Below are 25,058 nucleotides of genomic sequence, written 5' to 3'. Positions count from 1 at the left end.
TTAATAACAATAATTATATTGTTGTGAAAAATTAGAATTGAAAAGTTTTAGTTCTGAATTTTTTAGACTGATTCAGGTGGGGTAGTTATTTAAAGTGTCACATTCACTCCTGCTCTCCCCTTCACACCACTTTTCTCTGCAGCCTCTCTGCGAGACAGGTTTCTCCTCACCTTTCTGAAGTTCCTTAACTGCATATTTCACACCACGTCTCTCTCCTGCTTCACTCGATCCCTAGCATCTGCCTCCACCAACTCCTCACACACAATGCACCCATTCACAAGTATACTGCATTTTCTTTCACTGTCATCCTTTCAATATTTCACCAGCTTTGCACCTCCTTCACACCACCCGAACATTTAAAAACAGGAAGAAGCTGCGAGTATGCAAAACGTGACCTGTTTTTTGGTCGATATGCACTGAGGTTGTTTGCTTTCTGCTCGTTCCAGCTTCATTACACTCTTGAGATATTTTTGTGTGTTCAAATATTTCATTGTATTTTGAGGAAAAGGGTACAAAATCGCATGCAACATCGATACTTACATGCATGAAGTGGTACATAGTGCACATGACAACAAAATGAAAACCATATAGCAGAAGTCGCAGATTGGTGTAAAAAGAGATATTTAGTTGACTGAGATTTTTAAGTGCATCTGACTGACATGACCTGCCTGGCTGTAATACACCGGTGATTAGTGAACACTTTTGAGGGTAACGTCTTTGGCTGATACACATTCAAAGTGACACAGGCTTTGGATTCTGGCCATAGCCTGAGGTTTTGTTTGCAATCTATAAAGCTACTAAGTGTGCATTTCTCAGTGGAAAGGTGCCTGGCCACAGCTTCTGCTCACAACTCAAGTCTGTAGATATGCCTCAAAGGGGAAACCGCCATTGCAACGCGGTTATAACCACACGATGCTGTTACTACGAAGCTAATACCACGCATATTCCTTTAGCTCACGCGCCTTTACCACAAATATGCCTTTACCACGCATAGCTTTAAAATGAATTTTGTTCTAAAAGCATGAATTATAAACGCATATGCTTAGTAACGGAATGCAGTTAACGGTAATATTCAAGCACTACAAAAACAAATGCAAACGCCCCCCACCCCCACTTAAGGGCTGTTCACTTACACTCTAAGTCCAAAGCTGCTCTTCGTCATGGCCCTGTCTTCGGTCATGCTGCTCTCTGGTTTTTAGGTCTCGGGGGTTGTCCCAGGGTCAGGTGGGCAACTAGAGCCAAATTTCGGGGGGGGGGGGGGTCTGAAAAATATTTCGGGGGGGGGGGGGGCTAATTCTTCCAACCATAGACAGAGTGACTGAAAGAAGGGGTGAAAACACAACAAAAGCCTAATTTACAAGTAAATGGTCTTTTAAAGACCTGTTAAGTACTCTGGTGCGGCTGCAATTAGATGGTCGCCAGCCCGCAGAGCTGTGTCAGCCCGGGCTGACACACGACGGGGGGGGGGGGAGGGGCTGAAGCCCCGTGAGCCCAGTGGGTGTTGCGCGCCTGCCCAGGGTTCAGTTTTAGGGTTTGGGTGGCAGGGGAGGAGGGAGGGAGGAGGGAGGGCTCCTGGGACAGGCAGAGCTACTGCTCAGCATTTAATCCCAGCCTGTTATGGCATTTCCTGGTACTGGACTGTTAGGGCGAGACTGGGAGGACCCACAACCCGGCTCCACGGTCCCGACTGTGCTGCTTTTCACAGTCCCGACTGTTTTGCTTTTCCCTCACGGGAATCATCTGCTCACTGGCCCAGACTTGCAACGTGGAGCACTTAGGGGGTTCATGGAAGCCCCCGTACGTGCACCACCCCGCAGCTAACAAGGTACCACTGTACACTCAGCCCACGGGGGCCCTGCTGGCGGCGCTCATTACTGCTTATTGATAATCCCCCCTCCCCCTTCCTAAAATGACCTGCAAAGCGCAGAAAAATAATCCCAAATTCTCTCTGAAGCCCAACCCGGCCAATTCCACGCATACCGGATTTGGAGCACGTATATGCCTTTATCAACCATGGCTTTACAACAATAATTTCGTGGTACTGTGATATAGGTTCTAAAAAAAATTTGGTAAATGCCTGCCTGGTAATGATGCACGCGTTATATTGACCGCATAGTAAAGGTATACTTTGTAATTGCATGCATGGTTCCATCATACAACTGCATGAAAGGGTAGGGTTGTCTTTGGATTCTTATGAGGATTGCATCTTTTCTACAGGTTCTATCGTGAAGGAAATATGAAAGTAGTGTGTAGGAAGAATTTGAGTACTATCATTGTTTTCCCTCCCAAAAACATTTTTTATGGCAGTTTTGGTATATTCCAGTACCCCAGGTTTTTATTTTACATCAAGTGACTGGGAAGAGTAAGGATTGAGGTTAGATGTAGATATGTACTATAGGGCAGTGAGCAGCCAGATGGAGATCTATACCATGCGACAGTGACCAGCCAGATACAGATATGTACCATGGTCAGTGGCTAGTCAGAAACCGATCTGTACCATGGGGCAGTGACCAGCCAGATGCTGATCTGTACTATTGGGCAGTGGATAGCCAGACACAGTCATGTACTATAGGGCAGTGGCTAGCCAGATACAGATCTGTACCATGGGTAGTGGCTAGTCATAAGCAAGTATGTACCATGGGGCAGTGACCAGCCTGATGCAAGTACGTGCTATAGAGCACTGACCACCCAGAGGCAGATCTGTACCATAGGACAGTGACCACCCAGATGCAGACCTGTACTATAGACTATAGTGCAATGGCTAGCCAGAGACAGACCTGTACTGTAGCGCTGCAAATCCATCCCAGGCTGAAGCGCTAGGACTGTGAGCCTGCAACACGGGGGAATGGCGCCGCTTATGAGCCTTTCTCAAGCCTAGCGCTAGATCAGTGAGAGCCGGAATGTATTGCTATTTACAGACCACGTTTTGTCGCTTGTGAACGGGTAGACCCATCTTTGGTTCAGACGCTCTGCTAAGTGTGCTGCTCGCGAGAGCAGTGCCGTTGGACTAACGCTCTGCCACCTCCACACGCTCAGCACAAACCTCGTCGATATCCTGTCAGAGCTTCTCTGCCAGCACCAGCAACGTTGTTCTTTTAGGTGCCTTGGTGGTTCAGGGACCTACCCGATTACCCAGTAGGCTCGCGCGCATTGGTCCTGGCGTCAGCTCTCTGTTGTAAGGTATTTCCTTCTCTTCCTCCTCTCCACCCTGTCTTCCCTCCTTGTTCAGTCTGGGGACATTTAGAATGTTCAATGATGTCACAGAATGTGAGTGACTCATGTGAGTCAGTTGACTCCTGGCTGAGCTGAAGGAAAGCAGCTCCTGGTGGGGCCTTCATACCATCTTACATATTGGCCTACCTTCTACCCGTGCTACCTATTTACCACCTTTGTACCTCACTCTGAATAAAGATTCTTACCTGGAAATAATACCTGGACTCCTGTGAGGTATTTACTTTCAACACTCCCCCAAGACTGAAACGCATGGAACGTTCGCCTGCAGCGTCATGTGTGCTATTCAATATAATCCATGTGTGGAAGGACTTGTTGGCTCGAAATAATATCAGCCTTTTGAGGTTTTTGTTTTGCGCCTATAATCCGGGCCGGTCTCATATTCTGCACTAATACGAATCAGAGGGAGAAAGATGTTAATTGTGTCAGGAGGCAGGATGTTGTGCCCAGCATGTGAGCGCTAGGCAATTCACAGCCGGGCTTGGGTATTTTTTAAGCATACAAACGAGGTTTGAAAAAGAGACGTAAAAATGTCTGTGTGTCGTAAAGTACTGCATGACGTCTCTGTGACACGAATTACATACATGAATGAGCCAATGGTCTGTAGAGTCAAGCCTTCATTACAGTATGCTGCTCTTTCGCACTGGAGCATTCATGGATTTTCTTAAGGGCATTAGATAAGCCCGCCACTCTGGGGCAGAGGGGTAGAAAACAAGCTTTGGTTAAAAAAACAAAAACCGTATCATTCTTCCCTTGCTTAATGTGCGCATTTCCCAATGTGAGTTGATGGGCGTCATGGTTGTAGGACGGGGAGTGGATGGTGGTATCGTAGAGATCTTCCTTAAAAAGAGGCCAAAGTAGCAACATGAAGCACTGTTAGTTGCAGTCTTATTGGCTAGTGGAGCTAATTTGTGACCGGTCCGGTAGGCTCATTGGACTAATGCATCCATTCCACTAATCTGTATTTGACCTCCCGGTAAAAGGTTTGAATTCAGACTGGTCTGTTCAGCCTTTTATCCTTGCCAGGTCGATAAAATCAGTAACTTTGAATAGAGTAACAATAAATATCTGATGTTTCAGCGCCAAGAGACGCAAGGGTGATCGTGCACTTTGCAACAGAAAAAAATTATGCTGGGTTATTATTGTTGAAAGTAATTATCTGTTCCTTGGTGAGCTGTGACACATGCTGGGTTTACATTATTTCGGCAAAGAACACAAGTGGAAAAAAAATCAAGGACGAGCCGACTCTCACACCCGTTCCACGTGTGATTTGGAATGAATCCCCCCCCCCCCCTCTCTGATGCAGAAAGCTATAGCCGTAGCCCGGCTCCCCCTAGATCTCTAGAAAAACAGCCCAATTCATGTACCCCCATAATGAATTGCATTGGTTGTCAGTTCGGCAGAGAGTTCACATCACAGGGCCTGTGTAGGCCCATAGAGCGTTTTGCAGGTCAGGTCCTGGCCAGTGATGTTTTAGGAATTTTTGGGTCCCCAGGCAAGACACGGTTTGTGCCCCCTGCTCGTAATTTTACTGACAATTAAAGCTCACATGATGCCAAACAAACTTTAAAAACTGACGTTCACACACAAACAGCTGAAATATGTCTTTCCAGGGCCCTCAAAAACCTCAAGATTCCACTGACAAAGAGAGAGAGAGACTCTGAGGTAGAGGTAGGCAGAGAGGAGAGAGACTGGCATTTGGAAATAGAATGAGGCGAGCTAGATAAATAGAAAGTTTACTTTCTCAAGGGGGCCCTTGGAAAGTGGGGGCCCTGGGCCATTACCCACTTTACCCATCCCTTAAATCGTCTCTGGTCCTGCCTAACTGAGACATACATTAGCATCCAGCAATAATCTGCGCTCCTCTGATGCTCTGCTGGTTGTTGTGCCAAAATTCTACAGGACAAGCATTGGCATAGCCAAAAGGTCTCACCTTTGGGAACTTGTAAGTGTTTCGCCATACAACGGTTGATGTTGTTGCACCATGGATATTGTGCTACATAACTAAATACTTATAAGGTCCCAAAAGCGAGACCTATTGGCTATGCCAATGCTTGTTGATTCTAGACTAAGATTTTGCTCTATTAAGAACTTGAAAAACCAAACGGATGCTTTTGTGCCATTTTTTCTCAGCTTCGAGATACACCAAAGCCATAAGCATGTGCATCCATATCCATGATGAAAAGTATTTTACTAAAAAAAAATTATATATGGAGGAGTGTCTCAAATGTTTTAGTTCTTTACGTTTCCTAATGCATTTCATCTGTACAAACATAGCACCCTTCCTTCACTCCCTCCTGTTTGTGGTGGAAATGGCAAAACTTTTCAAAATGTGTACTAAATATATTTTCCTAAATTTAACAAAAAGTGCTCTGTGGTTGCTTTCACTAGATAAGCCTCTACCTTTTGAGATCTGTCTAAATGTACTGAAAATACATTTTCTGACATTTGTTTTCCTTCCTTTTAACTATCTATTTCTGCTTTAGTAAATTGCCACGCTTTAACACATTCCCTACATACAACTGAGTATCTTCTCAGAAACATTCCATTCCTGTGAGCTTCCCAAACCGGTTATACATGGCTTTTTGAAATCGTGCTGCCTCTGACAGCAGGTTAATCAGTGTCCTGCCAAATTACCCACAGAGTAATGAATGCTAAGTACTTTCATGAGTTTAGATGGAGCGTGACGTGATGGTATGTGGATGATTAATTCAGTTGAAAATACTACTTCCTTTTCAGGAGTGTTGCCCCTCTGTTTGGTTTAGAGAAGGTGATGATCCTCAACTACTTTGTGTTTCATATTCCTGAAATCAAAGTAAATGCAGATTTTGCTTGACATCCTTCCTACACGCCTCTGCGTTATGAACTACCAGCCTGTAGCTTCAACACTTCATCCCTTACGTCTCACTGTTTCCTAACTCTTAATGCTTCGGGCATCGTTGACCGAGCCAATAGTGCTGACTTGTTGGTGTAATGTTACCTGTTGTATCATATATCTGGATGCAAGGACAGAGTCAGCATAATACAAGTCGGGCAGCACACTATGCTAACCACAGATTTTAGCAAATGCTTCTAAGCCATGCCCTTAATTACATTGGCCACGCCCCTTTGAGAGACCCCCAGTTTTTTCATCCCACTTAAAGCAGTGTATCAGTTCAGGAAACTTACTGTGAACTGGATGGCAGGGAGAACCGAGACATGTGTTGTGTAGGGGATAGTGGCAAAGTAAACCAGCAGAATTTGCCAATAATTGTTTGTCAGTGAAAGTTTTCCCACCGTATTTGCTTATTTACAAACAGATGGCCCCTGCGCGCAGCTGTTCGCTCCCGCCAGGCATGTACAAGTTTGTGAAAAGTACGGACCGATTCCAAAAGGTCATCTCCTAGAGCAGCGCATGCGCGCTGCCTAGACGAGACCTAATAAAATGGCCTGGCTCGTCTTTCTCTGCTTTTGCCGCCTTTGGCTGAGATGCCCTTCATCTTTACCTTTTTAGGTCGAGCATTCAAGACCTCGTGTATATACTTTGGTATATACCTATATACTTTAGTATATACTTATATGTGTATGTACTTTGTGGGCTCTGGAGATCATCCCTAGGACTTGTCTGCTTCTGCTTAGGGACTTTTTTCTGTTCAACTGCCTCTATTTGATTGATGAAAAACAACCAGCAGAGGTCAGTGAAATACCAGAATTGCTTTCTGCTGAGTGACTTTTCTTTTTTTGATATTTCTGGCAACTGCCTCTATTTAACGTTCTTGATAGAAAACGACCAGCAGAGGTCTGTAAAATACCATAATCACTTTAGCATTGACTATATTCCAGTCCATAGAAATTGTCTTCCACGAGCCCCCATAGACCATATTTTTTTCAAATCTTGTATTTTCAATCAATCAATCAATTTTCAGTGATATGTCCACTGAAGGCCCTGATTTTATATTAAAAACCGAGCTTTGGACTATACCATATTCCGCTGAAAGGCAATATTTCTCTCCATATGTTCCCATACCAGGCGTGTCACGCAGTTTGGTGCTTACTTTCTATCCATGTTAAAGAGCATCAGATGTTTCAGCACCCAGGCTAATGTGCTGCATAGCTAAATACATACAAGGTCCCAAAGGCGAGACCGATTGCATTGCAAATGCTTGTTTTAAATTATCAAAGCCCGCCGCCAATGGGGCATGCGGCGGGCCCAGGGGGCATTTGTCTTTATCAAGTTTTGGCTTCAGCAGTGGGCCCGAAACTTGAATGCCCACAGGTCCCACCACGTGCTCAGTGGGTGGCGGGTCCAAAACCTGATAAAAACGAATTCACCCTGGGCAACAGGTCCTGGGGGCATTTTTTTTTATTTATCAAAAAGAGTACAATAAAGTGTCGCTATCCTGCCAAAAAATGTGCATCTTTGTGCCGCTAAATGTGCAAATTTGTGATGCAAAATTTGCTAGTCCATTCCACTATATTCGGGGGGGGGGGGTCTGATTTGAAGGGTCGGTGGGTTTAGGACGTTTAAAATGTCTGTGAGGTAGTTGTTAGTTTTGTACGGCATTTTGCCTAGTTTTTTTTTTATTATATATGATTCATTTGCCAGACCTGTTCTATTAAAAGTGACCTTTTTACCCCTGTCTGTGTGGAGCGTCTTCTTGGCGCGCCGTCTAGCCTGATTGAAGGCGGCCAAAGGGGATTCCCCTTGTGAAGTTGGGAAGAGTGGTTTTAAATGCTGAGGCGGCTGCCAATATCCGCCCCATTTCTGTACTGCATCTATACAGTAACTAAAAGTAGATCTTGTTATACACCATGTGCTTCTAAAATAAACAACACGTCACCGTGGGTTGTTGGACTACCCCTGAAGGCCTCTCTGCGGTTGGTCATGAAACTGCCGCTGAGATGCTGGAAGTGATAAAGCCACTTTCTTTCCGAGAGAGGTTTGGCTTGTGAGCCAAGAACGCCAGCACCCTTTCTTATCGGAGAAGCAAGCCCAGGCAGTTCTATTGGGCAAAAGCAGAGTTTTTCTTGTAACAAGTGCTTTTACTGTGTGTATAGTTCTGTGTTTTGGTTCTGAGTAACCTCTGTAGACATGACGGGCTGCATCTGTCATTGCGTTAAGTGTGCACGTGCTCTGTTACAATAGCAGCGGTTTTTCCATGTCTCAATTTCAACAGCTTTCCAAGTCCCTCTTTGAGGATACGCCACAAACACCGAAGTAGGACTTTATTGTGGCAGCTGCTATAAACATAGGACTACAACGGCAAATCTCCATGACAAAGGACGACTGTCATTTAATTGGGTGCGCTCGACTTTTAAATCTAACAGGAAGATCTCCACTTCACACTAAATAAATATATATATATATATATATATATATATATATATAATCTCAAACGGATGTGGCATTACGACAAGAGCTGCCGACTTGGGAACTGGTAAATCAGGTTCGAGTCTCGGCTCAGCAGTCTGTGATCCTGGGCTTAATCACCTAACCTTCCCGTTCCTTAAAGAAATAAAAATGTGACCTTGTGTAATGTAACGGGTGCTCATAAAACGCTCTCAAACACATTTGTGTCTTATTTACGCTATACCAAACTGGAAAAAACAAACAAACTGGCAGATAGTGCTAAACGCCTACGGAAAACGAAATGCACATTTTGTGGTCCATTATAATGTATTATTTGGGCGCCGACGCATGGCATTGATTGGGCTGGGTGAATAAAGGGTGAGATTGGTCAACCTGGATCATGCGTGAGTGGCGATGCCAGCTACCTGTGTACGGAGAGAAGGCAGTCATTGTTTTGGTAGAGGATTGCATTGCGCTCTGCTCTCATTACTTTCTCGCTTAAAACAGCCATGAATTTGCATCAGAGAAAACTGTTGTGACTTTCTAACAAGCATTCACAGTCATTGAGTCTTGCTTTAATGTGCTATTGTATGCAAATACAGGCATGCACAGGCGTTGCATTGCCAAATGCTGCTTAGCATGTTAAAACCAGGCCTATAAGTTTTAGTAGTTATTGGGGAAAAGTTGCAAAAAAGTCGACTGATTCTGTATAGAATGCACACAGGACTTGAAAATGTGAATGCTGCGGACTGTGTGATGATTGTCTATACTTTTCAGATCTAAGTAGTCCTCGTGCATTCCAATGGATGAATTTCCTAATGGGTGGAATGATGGACTAAACATCCAATAGCATGAGGTGAGACGGGTGTACTCCTGTAGATTGAGTTAAAGATATCAATGAGGGAGCTTCAGACAGCATCTCTGACAGTTACAAAGCAAGATTTAATCTGAATAGTCACTGGTACAGAAGTAACATTCACACCTCTTTTCTTAAGGGTGGCATTCCATAGCACAGGAACACACATTTCTGTCCCACCAATAGCTGTGTCCCTGTATGACTAATCTGAAGCAACAATTTGGAAAAGAACACAACACCTTACCAGTTTCAGAAATCTGCCAAAGGTGTGAGGGGCAAAGTTCCAAGTGGAGATCTCAGTCAAGGTGTTTTTTAGATTTAATATATGAATTTGCAAATCAAATTTTGTAGGAAAAAAATAGAAACCCACCTGCAGAGAACCGTTCTACATTTCTCTGACACTTAGTGCCTATGTAAGTTTTGTCTCTGCCGGTACAGAGGTATGAGCCAAATTGTAAGTTACCATTTAACATGCATGGATTATCTATATATTATTATTCAGAAACATTGCCGCTTTATACGAAGATCACAAAGTCTAATTGGCTGGAAGGATTCGGAATATGTAGCGTCTGGAGACTCGACAGTTCTTATGTTCGCCCACTATAGCATATGTTTCCCGGCTAGTATTACAGGTTGTTGAATGATCAAATACAAAGAATGTCTTCACCATACATCGCGACCTGGACTATAGATCCCCAGGCCTTGCGGGATGGATGGCCACCTGTGTGCATGTCTTGTGTATTGAATCTATAGTGCCTTCATTTCTTGTGTGGAGACATATTTCTGCATATGTACTGGTTGCATTTCATTGTACTAACCATGGGTGATGTCCTTGGTGGCTTTGTGTTCTTTTAGGGTTAAGCCTGCAACACTGTCTTCATATTTTCCTAGGACTATTTTAATGCTTTAAACTTATATACACACCCCCAACAATATGTGTTGTGTTCCATCATTCTAATCATGGCCTTCAGCACTAGGCCATATATGGGACTGTATCACACAACAGACCTTCACATTGTGTTACTTGACTGTTTCTTGTGTTTTGCTGATGCCCAAAAATGAGGGTGGGAGAGTGTATGGGAATGCACATGTGTCATTCAGATCATTTTCTCTATTGCCTTATTAGAGCACTGTGTTCCTGTGTCGGCATGTGGGTATTGTATGTATGCATTTGTAGTCCATTTCATAGTACAAATGGTGATGTGATGTTTGTTCCCCTGTGCATAAATTATGCGAGGTGGTTGGGCGTTCATTTCTGTGATATAGTCTCATGAGTTCATTTATGAGTTTATCATTGTGCTGTAACTTCTCAGACTTGGTGTTTCGGTATGTTCATGTGAACGTTGCTGTCTGTTTCCTAGCTTGAATGAAAAGCTATGCTTTTCGCGTAATGTTAATATTTGTCAAAGGTCAATTTTGCATTTTTTGTGTGGTATTTAATTTAATAGTTTTGCTCGTTCAAGCCATTATCTTTGTTTTCTGCTGAACTGTTCTTGTAGCAATTTGGAATAAGAATATTGCAGCATGTTGCCACGTTAATACTTGACTTAGTCGGTTTCAGTATTAAAAATAACCTCTCATTTTGTGCAATACCGCAAGTGCATTATTGAGCCAAACTCAGATGGATGGAAAAGTCAGTCAGCTTGTAGCTTTTTAGGGCTGGTTTCACAGCACAGCTGTTTGGCATATTAATATTAATTCTTTGAAATATAAAGAGCTTTGTCTCAACCCAGAAGATGATGATTTTTTTAAAGTTGTATTAACAGACATTGACATACAATTTACAATAATACTTCAAGTCAAGTTTAGTTCGGGTGCAGCAAGTTCAGGCGGTAATGACATACAAATTACACAGTGGGAATCAATCAAGGTGAGAGCTGTTTGTCTGGAACAAGGTGTTGCGGCGGGGTACATATGTCCCCTCTATCACCCAGAGGATTATTACTCTCTAACCTTGTGGTATTGGCTGTTTGGTGTTATTATTCCGCCTTCCAGGGAATGCTTCTATTTGAATGCGGGAGAGGGCCTATTTTACATTGGTAAGTTGTAATGGAGTACCGCTGTCAACAAGGACTTGAGTGCATCTATATTGCAGCTGGAGAGCAAATTTTTGACTGAATTTTGCACCGGGCACCTCACACCCAATGTTGTCCTCTGCCCTTGCCAAGGTATAACGAGGCATGAGGATCAGCGGATGTGGCCTAACACCTAGAGCAGTGAATCTTGAAGACGGAGAAACATGTTCGAGTCTCCGTAGGGATCAAGATCCTGTCATTATTGGTAAATCACATAATCCCCCCCTGCATAACCAAAATTAATGTGTCCCTCTGTAATGCAACTGGTGTTCTTGTAGAGAGCTCTGATACCGTGGGCCGAGTTTGCACTTTACCTCTCCCCCCAGCTCCCCCCCCCCTCCGAAAAATGAAATGAATATATATACATATATACTTATTTTTTTGTGGTTATTGAAGACTGGTGTGACAATGAAAGCTATTCAAGAGCAGAACTAAAATTTGGGTGGGTGGTTTTAGGGGAAAAGTTGTGACATGCAAAATAGAAAACGCTCTAAAAACAATAAATAATGTAAAGGAAAGTTACTGAAATAGCTTTGGAAACCAGGGCAATGGCAATGAATCGCTGAAGTAGATAATACATCATTAAATGGTCAATGGTTGTTCTGGATTAGTTGGGGGGAGGGCTGCTGCTACTGTTGTGATTGACTGCCCGAAAACAGTAAACACAGCAGAAACTGCTGAGCAACAGCTGGAAGCGCGCATTTTTATCTGTTTTTCCGCATCTGACGAGATTTTTTTAGTGTGTAGGAGCGAGAGTTCTGGAGCAGATGGCGGAACAGAGAGGTCTTTCCTTTTCTGTTCCAGGGGAAATGCGTGGTATGGATGCTGTGGGATGGTATTGACAACACGTGGTGGGAGTCCGGGTGGTGCTTGGTTTGGCAACATTCCAAGGCAAGACGAGGGGGTGCCCAGAAAGAGGGTACGCCCTCACAAGTCTTTTCTCTTCAGGCTTCATCAAGTTTGGGACCCGATGCACCCCCTGCTTAGCTCTCTAATGGCGGTGGCCGATGACCGAGGGCATCTTTCTGTGGGGTGCAGCCAATCAGCATATAGCGCTTTCTAATGTCATCGTTTTCTACCCAGGAGCCTCCTTGAAGGTTGCTCATATTGTAAAGAACGCAAGCTGGAAGGACTTGACTGACGGGGGCAAAAGTTGACTATCTCTACGCTCCAAAAAAGACAGTGTGTGTGTGTTCCTCTGTTACTGTTTTTAACGGTTAGCAATATTGCTCCATATGAGAAAGTGCAGCGTGTAAATCAAACGCTAGAGCGTGGCTCATTAAAAAGACCAGCCTCGCGAACAGATTTCATGGTTGTCAGTTCCCACGTAGGTAACGTGTCCTGTCAATTTTATTTGTGCCTTCAGATTGCATTTTGCACGTTTTAGCAGATTTTTGGAGCTGGCCGATTGAAACGCTTTGGAATGTGCAGCAGTAGGACGTGCCCCTATTGTGATGTAAATTTCCGGGGCCGGCTGAGTCATCAGGACTGTCAATTGCACTTTTCATTCAAAAGTTACACAACTATGCACCGGGGTTCAGGATGGATGGGCCCTTCACGCCAGGGCCGGACTGTGCACGCAAACCATCCCTGGCAATTACGTCAGAGCGGCTCCGACATAGGGGGAGGAGGTGGGGGGCTTTGGCGACACTACTGCTGTGATTTTGTTGCAGGGAGCCGATTCTAAAAAAACGGCCCCAATAACAAGTATTTGCAATGCAATATCTTGCACATTTGCAATGTCTTTTATTCATCTGTTTTAATAACTAACTCATGAATAAAAGGCCTTGTTATTTACAATGCCAATAGATCAAACTCTTGTAAATGTGAGACCTATCCGCCATTGACCTAACCGCTGCTTGGAAAGTGAAAGCATTCATGGCATGCTGAATGTTGCAGGAAAGCATGTTGTGCCTTCAGTGGGAGAAACTCATTAAAGAAAATAGTGCTTACAGACTAAATAAGACATGCAATGTAACAGAAGTAAAAGGACCAGTGCTCCTGGGAGGTTTCAAATGAAGACAAGAAGGGACTGCCTATTAACGAACTGGAAGCCAGCATTTACAAAGGACAATGACCAGCCAATGCAAAATACGGGTAGAGAGTAGACGGAGCTCCAAGTCCATACTCTAATAAAGCCTGCCTCATAGGGCAGCGCATGCCCCCTAAAAACACCCCCACTAGGAAAACGCCCGGTGCCTGCTACGTCATTCTGGCCATGCTTCTCGCTTCATGAACGTTTTAGCAATTCCATCTAAAAGTCGCATTTAATTGAATTTTTTGGGAGAAGTACAAGAGGTTTCTCTCTAGACAAAATACTTTGTGTTGACAGCAGTAGAAGCACAGTGTTTAATTTGTTTAAAAAAAAAAGAGAAATAAAATGCAGGGGCTCAATAGGTCTCGCCTTGAAAGCGCATGGTCTGTCTTCCGTACCTTTTGTAGTTTATCAGCAGGCTTAGAGATTAACCATTGCTTAGCATTAGTTGGCTTATTTGCCAACTAATGCTAAAAAACAGTACTATGACTCGGTTAGCGCTGCCTGTGTCATAGCGCTTATTTATTAACTTTTTCAAATGTTCAGTCTTTGCACTGCAGCGGCGCAGCTGTATAAACTGGCTGAGCATTGAAAAAGTCAATAGCTCTCAGCCCACTGGCACGAAACCTATTGGTTTGGCCAATGGTTGTCCACCCACCCTCCTTTTATAGGCATGTGCTGCCCACATGGTGAGGTTGCCAAATACCATGGTAGTCTAGTGTTCATCCAATCTCGTTCCTCTTTCTTGCAGCACCTTACACTTCATGCCTCTTTCTCACTCTTGCAGGTTCTTTTCATCCCTGCGTTCTGCCTTTGTCAGTATGTTCATGTCTTTCCCCTTTGTCTAACTATCTCATTCTTGTTGTGGGTCCGAATCCCTAATCAAAAACAAGTGTTGGAAAAGCCAGTAGGCCTTGCCTTTGGGACCTGTTGGTTTTGCCAGCGCCGTGCCTATTAGCCATGCTGCACAGAATCAGCAAGATGTTGTGAAGTATGGCGAAAAGCTTCAAAAAGAAGCATCATTACACAGCAGAATCATTTTATAGGCATGCTCGTACTATAATACACTTGCATGCCTACAAAATAACGCTGGTTCAAAATGGATTGACAAGTTAAAAAAGAAAAGAAATACAAGTGCTTTTAAGGGGAGCGGGCCTCTCCCCCCCCCCTTTCTCCCCCCCCCCCTTTTCTCCCCCCCCTTTCTCCCCCCCCCTTTCTTCTCCCCCCCCCCTTTCTTCTCCCCCCCCTTTCTTCTCCCCCCCCTTTCTCCCCCCCCTTTCTCCCCCCCCCCTTTCTCCCCCCCTTGACTTTTTCCCGACTCACTTGCAAACATAAGGTACTAATAGAGGCTTGTTCATGCAACTACATACTACTACAAGTTGCAAACTAGGCTGAAATAACGAAAATGATTCCATCCCGTCTTTAACGTCCTCCCCCGCCTCGGTAACCGCCAATGACTACACCACATACACAGCTTAATTTTACATATCATTATTCATCTGCGGGTAACTGCAAACTGAATATTCTAAACCAGCCTTCAGTGCATTCCACTCTAACACTTACGTCTGAGTTCTACGGGGTCCCTCAAGAGCGAAAAGGGTTCCATCATTTCTAACTTGCAGGACACTACACCATCTTTCTCATCTTCTTACGAGGGAGGAATTTGGTGGCCGGTCTGGTGTATCTAGGAATTTTGAATATTGTCCTTGATCTGGGCCCCCTGTGACCCTTTACCGTATCCTGGAATTGCTATTATACCAGTATTTTGGAAGCTGTCACACTGTGCTGTAAAAGTGGCAGGTCAGTTGTGACTTTTTTGTCCATGTTTTTCCGTTCTGACGTTTTGCATAAGCAGTTATTTACATATTTAATTAAAGAATCACACATATAGTGTGATTGCGTGGAAACAGTGGTGATGTTATTACTCTAAGGAGGTGACTGCCCTGTAACAGTAGTATTCATTTTTCGTGGCTCTTTACCATTGTGATGGATCAAACCCAGATCTTTTGACTGGGTGTGAGTGTTTGATTGGTTCTGATGCTCCGTCCATCACCACCCCCTTTTTGTACCTCTTTACCATTCTCAACATGAGGGTACCCTACCACCTCGTGGCAGAACCAGAAATGTTTTAAAAGCTGCTAATTCAGACCTTAGTATAGCAGCACTATTTAGGCATGTGGGTGCCATACGCAAATGTCCCTTTTCTATATGCATATGGATGCTAGCAATATTTTGTCCAATCTTGATTGCAATGTGATTCTTGCAAGATCAGGAAATTCCTGCATTGGATCTCTTATTGGATCTTCATTTTTTGTTGTTGTTTTACTATCCCTCAACTTCTGTTTATTGACAGATAGATTGCTTCCTTTGTCGGGCATTGCTACTTGGGCTATCCCACATGTATCCTGGACTACTGTCAAGGCTTTCAACGAGTGTAATCCTAAATAAGCCAAGCATGTTCTTTGCAACCCGTTTGCCGAAGTCTAAGCTCTTTATTGCTGCCTTCTCATTTTCTCTTTCTGTTCCTCAGTTCTGTTGGAGCGACCCACAAGTTGAGAATGGGAAATAGATTTAGGACTAGTACAAAGCATCTTTATGGAGACTCTGGTACTCCTAGTTCATGGACTTGCTTCCATTATCAACACCCTCCTGGCGACCCCACCACATTGGGTGAAAAACATACTTCTTAGCTCCTGTGGAGGGTACATGTGCAGGCATGGAAAAGAGTGTGCTGCATATGGTGCGTGCATAATACTGGTGCAAACTGCATTGAATTAACCCATTTTGAAGCAGTTTCCTGTCCATAATGTTGGTACCAAGGTACCCACAAGCTCTTCATGGAAAAGAGAATACTGACTAGGAGTAATCAAGTCACCATAAGAATTAATGCCTTAAATTTGATTCACTGGTTTAGTTAACCTATCATACACATTTGATGTTCATCCCAGAAAGTATTCCTGGAGATGTGACAACCGGGTTCATGGGGTAACAAGGCAGTGAAGGATAACTGGGCTCCAGTTGCATCAATTGGAGATGTTCACCACTGGTTTCCTGGGGCCACAGCACTACTGGACCCCCAATTGGATCACCAAGTACTCCTCTCCAGCACTTGTCTCTCCTGGTAGCGAAACAGAGCAGTTCAAGGCTTACTCAAGGAGGTGAGGTGGGTTAGACATTCAGAATACAGTTATACCCTAATACCAGGCAGTAAGAACAATGTCCAGTCAGTGCTTTACTCTAAAACATTTTTTATTTAAGTACTATAATACATACACAAGAAAAATAAAATATACTGCACATAAAACTAAGATGCACAGTGAAAACCAGAAGTCTTTGTAACCCCCTGAGACAGAGTTCAGACCACAAACAGTGATATAGTGCCTAGACAATAAATACTGTAAAAACAAAGTTACAATTGCATTAAACAGACTGTTGCACATGGTTACTTTTTAAAGCGAGAGCAATGGATCAAATACTTGTATTGCAGAGTAGGGATTTCAGCAGTTGATTTTAAGTCAAATATTACTGTTTCACACACTGTCCCATCACCAAAAGCCACAGAAGTGCCCACCCTTTGGCGAGGACACCGTTCTGGTTGTGACAGGGGTCTGGAAAGGGGTGCCTGGTGTCTTGGCGCAGCTACTGGAGTGCCGCTGCTCGGTAGCGATTGGCTACCTGTGGAAGGTGGGGGCAAGGTGTCAATTCCCCCGGTACCCCTAGATGACACAAAAGACTTGGAGGGGGCCTGTATCACAGAGCCAAGTGTTTCCATTGGAGATGCTCTAATAGCAGGGCACCCACAGGGACCACACTACTTGCTACCAGTGCAGCACAAGCGAGGACAAAGCTGGAGACTATGCAAGTCCTGGGACAGGGACCAATGGTTCATATGGCAAGTTATTCATCAAAGCACTCTTCCCCAGCTACAGATGGTAACTGGAAGCACCCACAGCATAGGGGAGGATCAGGAGTAAAGGAGTCTCATCCTCAGTGACAACATGGAGCTTCTCCAGTTTCCCTTAATGTTGATGTGCAGCACTTTTGTTGATATGCAGCAAGTTTCCTTATCTTGAGCATTTGTCTGAAGTATCCTTGTGTTCTGAAGGGTAGAGCTGCCTCCACGAGCTTCTGATAGCTCGGTCTCTATTCTGAAGCCATTTGACAAACTGCTGCCATGCTCCGAACATCAGACTGGCTTATGACTTTCAGTAGTAATCTGTCACAGAGACACCTTCTCAAGTTCAAACCCTAACCCCGAGTCTGAAAGGAGAAAAGCAGTACAACATTTGGACTCTACTCCTGGATCTCGGCTTCCTCGTTGACCCCTTGTGGTGCCTTGTCAAAAAAAGAGGACAACCACTGGCCAACAAGGTCAGACTTTTATCATTCCCTGGGTGACGGGCTACTCTAATCAGCGGGTCTGCTACTTTTGCATCCAGGGTTCCCCTCCAATCCTGGGGCACATTTCCTGCATGTTCACTGCATGATCACTTTTTGATCAGTCCCTGTGAGGAGATCTCTCCTAGTCTCTCGATACCCGTCTGTCCTATCCTAAAGAGTTTTTTTAAATTCATTCTAGACCATGAGGCTCTGATCATCATCCAGCAGAAAGGAATGGGGTTCGATCCAGCAAAGGGAGACTTGGCTAAATACAAATAAGAGCTAGTGCCTACCCCAACCCACACAGCTTCTAATAAGTAAAGGCAGGGGCACGAGGAGCTGGAATGTCTAGCAGAACAGATTCAAGCTTGGCTCAAATTCCACACAATTACTTCCCATCCTCACCCAGTGAACTCACTGGCTCTCAATACATACATCCCACATTCCACAGAGCCAAAAGGAAACCAGGTAAGAGAGACTGCACAGACTTACCAGGAGGGAGCTGGTAGTCAGCCCACCCTAAAAGGTACATATAACCCAGAGTATAGATTCATTCTGTCACCGCTGTCAGTCTATAACAGCCTTAGTAGAGAGGGCAGTAGCCACTCTGTTAAAAAAAAAAAGGGTGCACTATACATGCCCCATCAAGCACAGAACCAAGCTATGAATTCATTTCATGTAAACAGGAAGGCCCTCACAGGATATGTGCTTGTCGTGTTCACTGAGGTTTTTAAAACTCCTGTACTGCTAGAAAATCATTGGTGCAGATCACTATCTTGTCTCTCCCTGCATTAGATAGTCAGTAGCGGCACTCAAACGCAGTGGTGTACCTGGATGTAACCCGTACTCACTGTTAGACACTCCCAAAGAGTGGTCTATCAGCAATGTCCCCTCCCGCACTGACACACCCACAGACTTAAGACTTCATTCATACACAAGTTTTGCTGTTGTCAGTTTCAAGTGCTCTTTTACTGCTCATCCTGTTCAAATAACACCTCCCAAGCAATACCTTCAATTACTTTTTCATAAAACATTATTTTTCCCCCCTCCCATATTACAAAAAAGGAGTCATACAGAATGGTAAGCAAACAATCCCCCAATCGGTCATGATCAGTTAGCAACATCTTCACAGAACCACAGGTTCCAAAACCCCCAAGGATGAGTGCCTTTGAAAATATTAGTGTCCAAAGACTAAGGTTTGAACGGTGACCAGGCTCCAGAAGGCTACCTCTGTTTTGACACCAATATTTCAACATTTTTGTATCCTTCCACGGACACCCTCCTATTGCGTATATGGGCTTCTACATTCTCATGCAGTGGTCTAATCTTTTTCACCAACCCTCCAATGGAGGAGGTCCAGGGCTATTCCAAAATGGGGCAGTGTCTCTCATAGCCACTAGGAGACCGATGATTCACAACAGAGCCACCCTATACACCTATTACTATTCCCACCAGGATTGATGTGTAAGAGGGCCGTTTTGGGGTTCACAGGATGCTGCCAGCCCAGTACCCCACCCAAGGAGCGGAGCACCTCCTTCCAAAAGCGGACAAGCTTACCACAACTCTAGAATATACGCATAAATAAGATCTCTCTGTGGCAGACATTACAAATAAAGCTGCTTATCCACAATTCCCATCCATCCAAGTCTGCTCGAACACCTTCAGTTATTACTTAGGTGTTGGATTCATTGTGTACTTAATTTACTTGTCGCTCCTCTTTGTAGCCTGCGTTGTGAATGATGGGTAGTACCTGCCAATGTGCAGAGAAAACGTCATCAGTCTCATACTTGCTTATGCTCCTGCTCGGTAAGTTGTTATCCTCCTGCCAACAGTGAAGAAAAGTCCTCCATGTACCAATACAAACTTCCCATTAAGTTGGACCACATTTTCGATACAAATGCAGAGGTTTACGATTCCCTTAGTACCTGGATTTTACTTAGCTGACAAAACCGTAGGTGCCCGATGGCTTGTTGGACTCGTGAGCCATTCGCCACTCAGTCAGGTGGTTTCACCTGGAAGCGAGTAGTGGTCGTGCACCTGCCACAAAATCATTTCTGGCAAATTGCTATGAAAAGTTGCATGTTTAGCAAATCACCAGATGTGATGGAGTCTTTAATACATATACTTAATATAGTCTCTGAAGTAGTATGGAAACCTAAATATATACGTCTCTGACATCATGCTCTGCAGAGACATGGTCCACTCCCTATTCTATGCCAGTTTGCTTGCCTCCAATAAATCGCTTCAATCCTCAAATCTCTAGCTGGCTACAGTCCCTAGTGTTAAACGAGCCAGAAGCAGAGGACGATCTTCAGCTTAAATGTAGCCAAGTTCTGGAACCCTCTCCTCCCTAGCTATTCGAGCAACAGATAAAGAACCTTGCTTTCGAAAAGCCCTCAAAACTTGGCTCTTCAAATAGTCATCATCCCTTATTTTCATCCTGTTCTGTAAGGTTCACATCTCCGAATTAGCGCTGGGATGCCTTCTGTTCGCTATGCGCTCTACAAATCTATAATATAGTATAGTGCTAGTGTATTGACTGATTAACGTTTTACAACTAGCTGAACTCTGAAAGTTTTTTAGAGTCAATATGTTATGGGCAAGATTCTCAATGCTATTTACGCAGGCAGCATTGAGTTACATTTGGAAAAGTTAATTTTGCACTACTAGTACTTACAATACATAGCGTTGTCATGGTCTATGGCCCAGTGGCGGTGGTCGGCGACGTGGGCTGTACCAGAGCATGTTGGGCCGTCAACGATGTGTCGGACGTAGTTTAGTGTGGGCTGGCTATGACCATCCTGTCTCCCGTTGGAGCACTTGCCTCTCTGCGTCTGTCGTGGCTGAATTCTGACTCGGCTGCCTGATCCATGCTGTACGCGAGGTGTCTCTCATTGTGTCTGAAGAGTTTCCTTGTTCTTGAACAATGCTCAGGAGGTGCTCTGAAGACTGGCACAAATGGCATAGTTTGTGTGTATCGGAGTGGGCGTACTCCGCTCCTTACAGGGCACTGTCGGAATCAGGGCCGGTTCTAGGATTTGCGAGGCCTGGGCTAAAAGGGAATGTGCGAGGCCCCTCTAATGTAGATAATTGGCCCCTTGCAAGGAGACCATTCACAGACACTGTGGGAGGCCTATTGTCCAGCATTTTGTCGCCCCCCCACAGTTTTAACTTTTTGAGCCCACAAGCATTTCTCACACCTTCAGTCCGATAGGTGTGAGAATTGCTTGTGGGCTAAAAGTTAAAACTATGGGGCGCCACAATGATGGACAATGGGCCTCCCACAGTGTCTGTGAATGGGTCTCCCTCCCTTATGTATCCAGATACCATTCCTGAGAGGCCAAGGGAGGGGGGGCCCCTCCATTTCAAAGAAAGGTGACACCTTTCTTTGAAATGGATTGCCAGGGAACCAACAGGACACTTCACCAGTTCGTGGCCCCATGCTGGTGGGCTGAGAGCAAGGCCCTGGGCAGCTGCTCACGCTGCCCATGCCTAGCACCGGCCCTGGTCGGAATAGTTCTTTTTTTGCCTCCATCACCCGGAGACGGTAATTCTCAACAGGCAAGTCTCTCCCGAGGGTGTAGTCAATCTTCCGGTCTTAGTTTTTTTTTTTTTTTTTGTAGGCTGCGTGGAGTTGCATGCTGCAGAGCTCCAACGCAGTCCGTCCGAGTCAGATGGCGGAATTTTGTTTTTCTACAAACAAAGCTTTTGACATGCGCAATCGGGAAGGAGAAACTACGCACAACGCCAATCATAAAGCTTCCTCGAGGAAAAACAATTTACAGAGTACGGGTGCAACACTAGATGGCAGGAGTATGGATAGCATATGTTCTGCAGCCAACACATGCTACAAATACGTTTTTTTGTCTCAAGGGGGAAAATCTTTATTTTAACAAGTGAATTTGCACTTCATCTGCAGGCTTTAGAATGAGCATGTATGTGGTTGGAATTCGCTACGGTGTGCTACCAATATGTTTGCAGGTCTACCTCTGTCAATTCATGTGAATTCCTGAAGTAGTAAATCTTCCTCAGTGCGAGCTTCTAGAACTGCAGTTGCGCCTCTGTGACTATCATTAAGAATGTGACGCCAATTTTATTTTAATTTTTTTAATATCCTGCCTGTATTGTTGCTTTAAATGGTTTAACATTGCTTATGCAGTATACATATTTTTTAAATACTGGAGTGCATGAAACAGTTTAAACATGTCTTAGAAGAAATATTATTTAAAATTGCCCTTTAAAAGTTCCACTATAGTTTAGCAAAACTGGCTGTAACGTTCTCCGTTTTTTTCAAATTGCAAACATTATATAGATGCATTTAGTTGTGAAAACAATCATCAATTTAGCTTCCATTCTTCAGCATGTATTTGCATATAATCAATTGACTCTATATATTTAGCCACTGAATGTTAAATCTTGCAAACATGTACATGTTTTTGTATTGGACATACAGTCAAAATGTCTTCATGTTTTTATGTTTGATTCACTGTGATCAATGCAGGTTAGGCTTGCATCTTACTGTACATTCACTTTTCCTAATAGTAAAGGCTTTAGGTTAATTAAATATAGATACAATTTTGACAGTCAGGGGATTAGGTCAACTTGTCCATTGGGCAAGGAAATAACATGAAAACTTGTCCTTGACCCCTAACATTATGTCTTTGGTGTTCGCAATATGAATTCTACATCTTGGCTAGCGTTGTCCACCTCGTCCTGCCCACTTTTTAAATATCTTATGTTCTCCTTCCATGGAAAAAACACCTTTGTCTTATATGGATTATAATCTTTACCAATTTTACCATTATGTCCCATATTTCTCACCTGTGTAATAATTTAAAGCATTTTGTTTCCAGGGGCTTAGTTTATTTGATCTGCGTTTTATTTTTGTGCTAACACATATATGCCCATGATTTTATCATAATTTCAGCAGTGCGAAAGCTATTTTTCTATGGTAATAAAATTGTGACCAACAAGGACTCACTCTGAGACATTCAAATTGCAATAATATTCAATTTATTATTTTCAGTGTGAGCAGAAGATTCTTTATTTCATTTTCTTCACAATCAAGTGGGCACAGCCAACGCGTGGATCGCAATAGGAAACACCAGTTCTCTGCCGCAATTCTTCAATTCCATATTTCTGTGTTGAAGGTCATAGTACCCGGTTCTCCCCAAGTCGAGAAATGACACGACTTGGGGAAAACCGGGTACTATAACCTTTGACACGGAAATATGATACTTGAAACTATGGCTTTTTTCCCCACGTGCGCTGGCCTGTCTTGACTAAAGGAGTACTGATAATTGATTGAATACAAAAGTCTACCGTCCAAGGACATGAAAGAATAGGAATAGTGAGAGGAATTGAAGAATTACGGCAGAGAACTGGCGTTTCCTTTTGCGAACCACTTAGTGTCAGTACACTACAGTGCCCTGAAGAAGCCCTTATGGGGCGAAAAGCGTTGGCCGTGCTCACTTGATTGTTAAGAAAATGAAATAAATAATCTTCTGCTCACACTGAAAACAGGGAATTGAATATTATTTCAATTTGAATGTCTCTTACGATCATATTGCCTCTCTTCTTTCTGTTAAACTTGTATTTTATTTATGGCCATGTGGCAGCAGGTCGTTTGAGGTGGGCAGTATATAATTTGTGACTTGTGAATGACTATACTGGGTGGTGCAGTAAGTTGTATCTTGCTTTGTCCTTAAAGGGCTCACTCTGACTTAGCAATTTCTCTTTAACTTCATTTATCTGCATTTGCACCCATCTCACCTTTTAGCCTTTCTAATGCTGATATTTATTTTGTTTGGAATTAAGTTTAATATGATTTTTCAGTATGGCTGGATTAGTAGTTGAAATGAACTTACCATGAATGTAGTACAGACAGGTTATTATCATTAGGTCCGTACAGTAAATGTTTTATAAACATTTCAAAAATCCTAGCTATCAACTAATAAGTGCACTGTTAAAAGGCTTTCTCTAAATAATATTGCAGGCTTTGAGAAATGACTGTTTATTTATGTGTCAGCGAGGCTGTTGAATGATTTTTATGAATTCATTAGAAGAATTCTATAGATTTTAATTGTATCATTTTAAAATCTTTTTAAATATGGACTTTGACTAATGGGAATTTAATTAGACGTAATACGTTTTTACCTTTTTATTGACCAATTCCTTTTTTTCAACAAACTGCAGTTTTATTAATGACAGTGTTATTTCATTTCAGATCGTCCCCACAAAGAATTCCTGAGTGCTGTGAAGAGTGATATCCATCAATCATGTCTATCATGGACCACAGCCCCACCACTGGAGTGGTTACTGTAATCGTCATTCTAATTGCCATAGCAGCTCTTGGAGCATTGATACTGGGCTGCTGGTGCTACTTACGTCTCCAGCGAATCAGTCAATCTGAGGATGAGGAGAGTATCGTGGGAGAAGGTGAAACCAAAGAGCCCTTCCTCTTGGTTCAGTACTCTGCTAAAGGTCCACGTGTGGAGCGGAAGGCCAAGCTAACAGCCAATGGCACCGAAGTCCACAGCTAACCAACAGAAAGATGAACGAATAGACTTGCTAAAATGTCTCTAATGAGCAGCATTCATACTGTGAAGAATATGGACATTTTGGGAGAGATTACTTTTTTGATTTAAGATTAGCATCGTTTGGTTTGTCATGGCATGCACTGAGAAGGTATATTTTCTGGCAATTCTGTATTTTAATAGCATTTTGTTACTTGAATGTTTAGGGGAGCAGAGATCAATTAAGTTACTACTGTAATGTGAACTACCAAAACTGTGAATCTGTACATAGTTTACCAGAAGCTTGGCCTTTTATAATTTGAGATTTGGAGAGCTTACTTAGCAGAGAAAATTATTGGATGGGGGGTGTGGTGGTTGGACATCAAAACCAACTGCCAAAATGAATCCTATCCGGCTCCGTCTCGGTGATTGGAGGAAAGAACCATCACGTGCTGAACTATGTGGTTGCTTATTTAAGAATTTTGTATATGTACTCTGCTGTGACTACCCTTAGATGTACGTTTAGTGGGGAACTATGTCAAGCGCAGAACAATATATTTTTCTTCAGATAGATTTTTACTGTTCATGTGAATTTTTTACCAGGGGAATGGCTGCAAGGACATTGTTTTTTTTTAAC

The 25,058-nt window shown here is 43.5% G+C and overlaps 1 protein-coding gene across 1 annotated transcript in view; it reads left to right on the top strand.

Moving 5' to 3' along the window:
* Positions 1–24,589, top strand: part of SNN (stannin) — a 79,422-nt gene extending 54,833 nt beyond the window's left edge. Inside the window, exon 2 of the mRNA XM_078663149.1 lies at positions 24,133–24,589. Within this exon, the coding sequence (XP_078519275.1) occupies positions 24,185–24,448 (264 nt within the window). The 5' untranslated portion in view covers positions 24,133–24,184 and the 3' untranslated portion in view covers positions 24,449–24,589. The remainder of the gene's footprint in view (positions 1–24,132) is intronic.
* Positions 24,590–25,058: the final 469 nt, after the last annotated feature.

Source organism: Lissotriton helveticus, chromosome 10 (assembly GCF_964261635.1).
Source record: "Lissotriton helveticus chromosome 10, aLisHel1.1, whole genome shotgun sequence".
NCBI classification, from domain to species: domain Eukaryota; kingdom Metazoa; phylum Chordata; class Amphibia; order Caudata; family Salamandridae; genus Lissotriton; species Lissotriton helveticus.
This window is presented reverse-complemented; position numbering and strand designations above follow the sequence as displayed.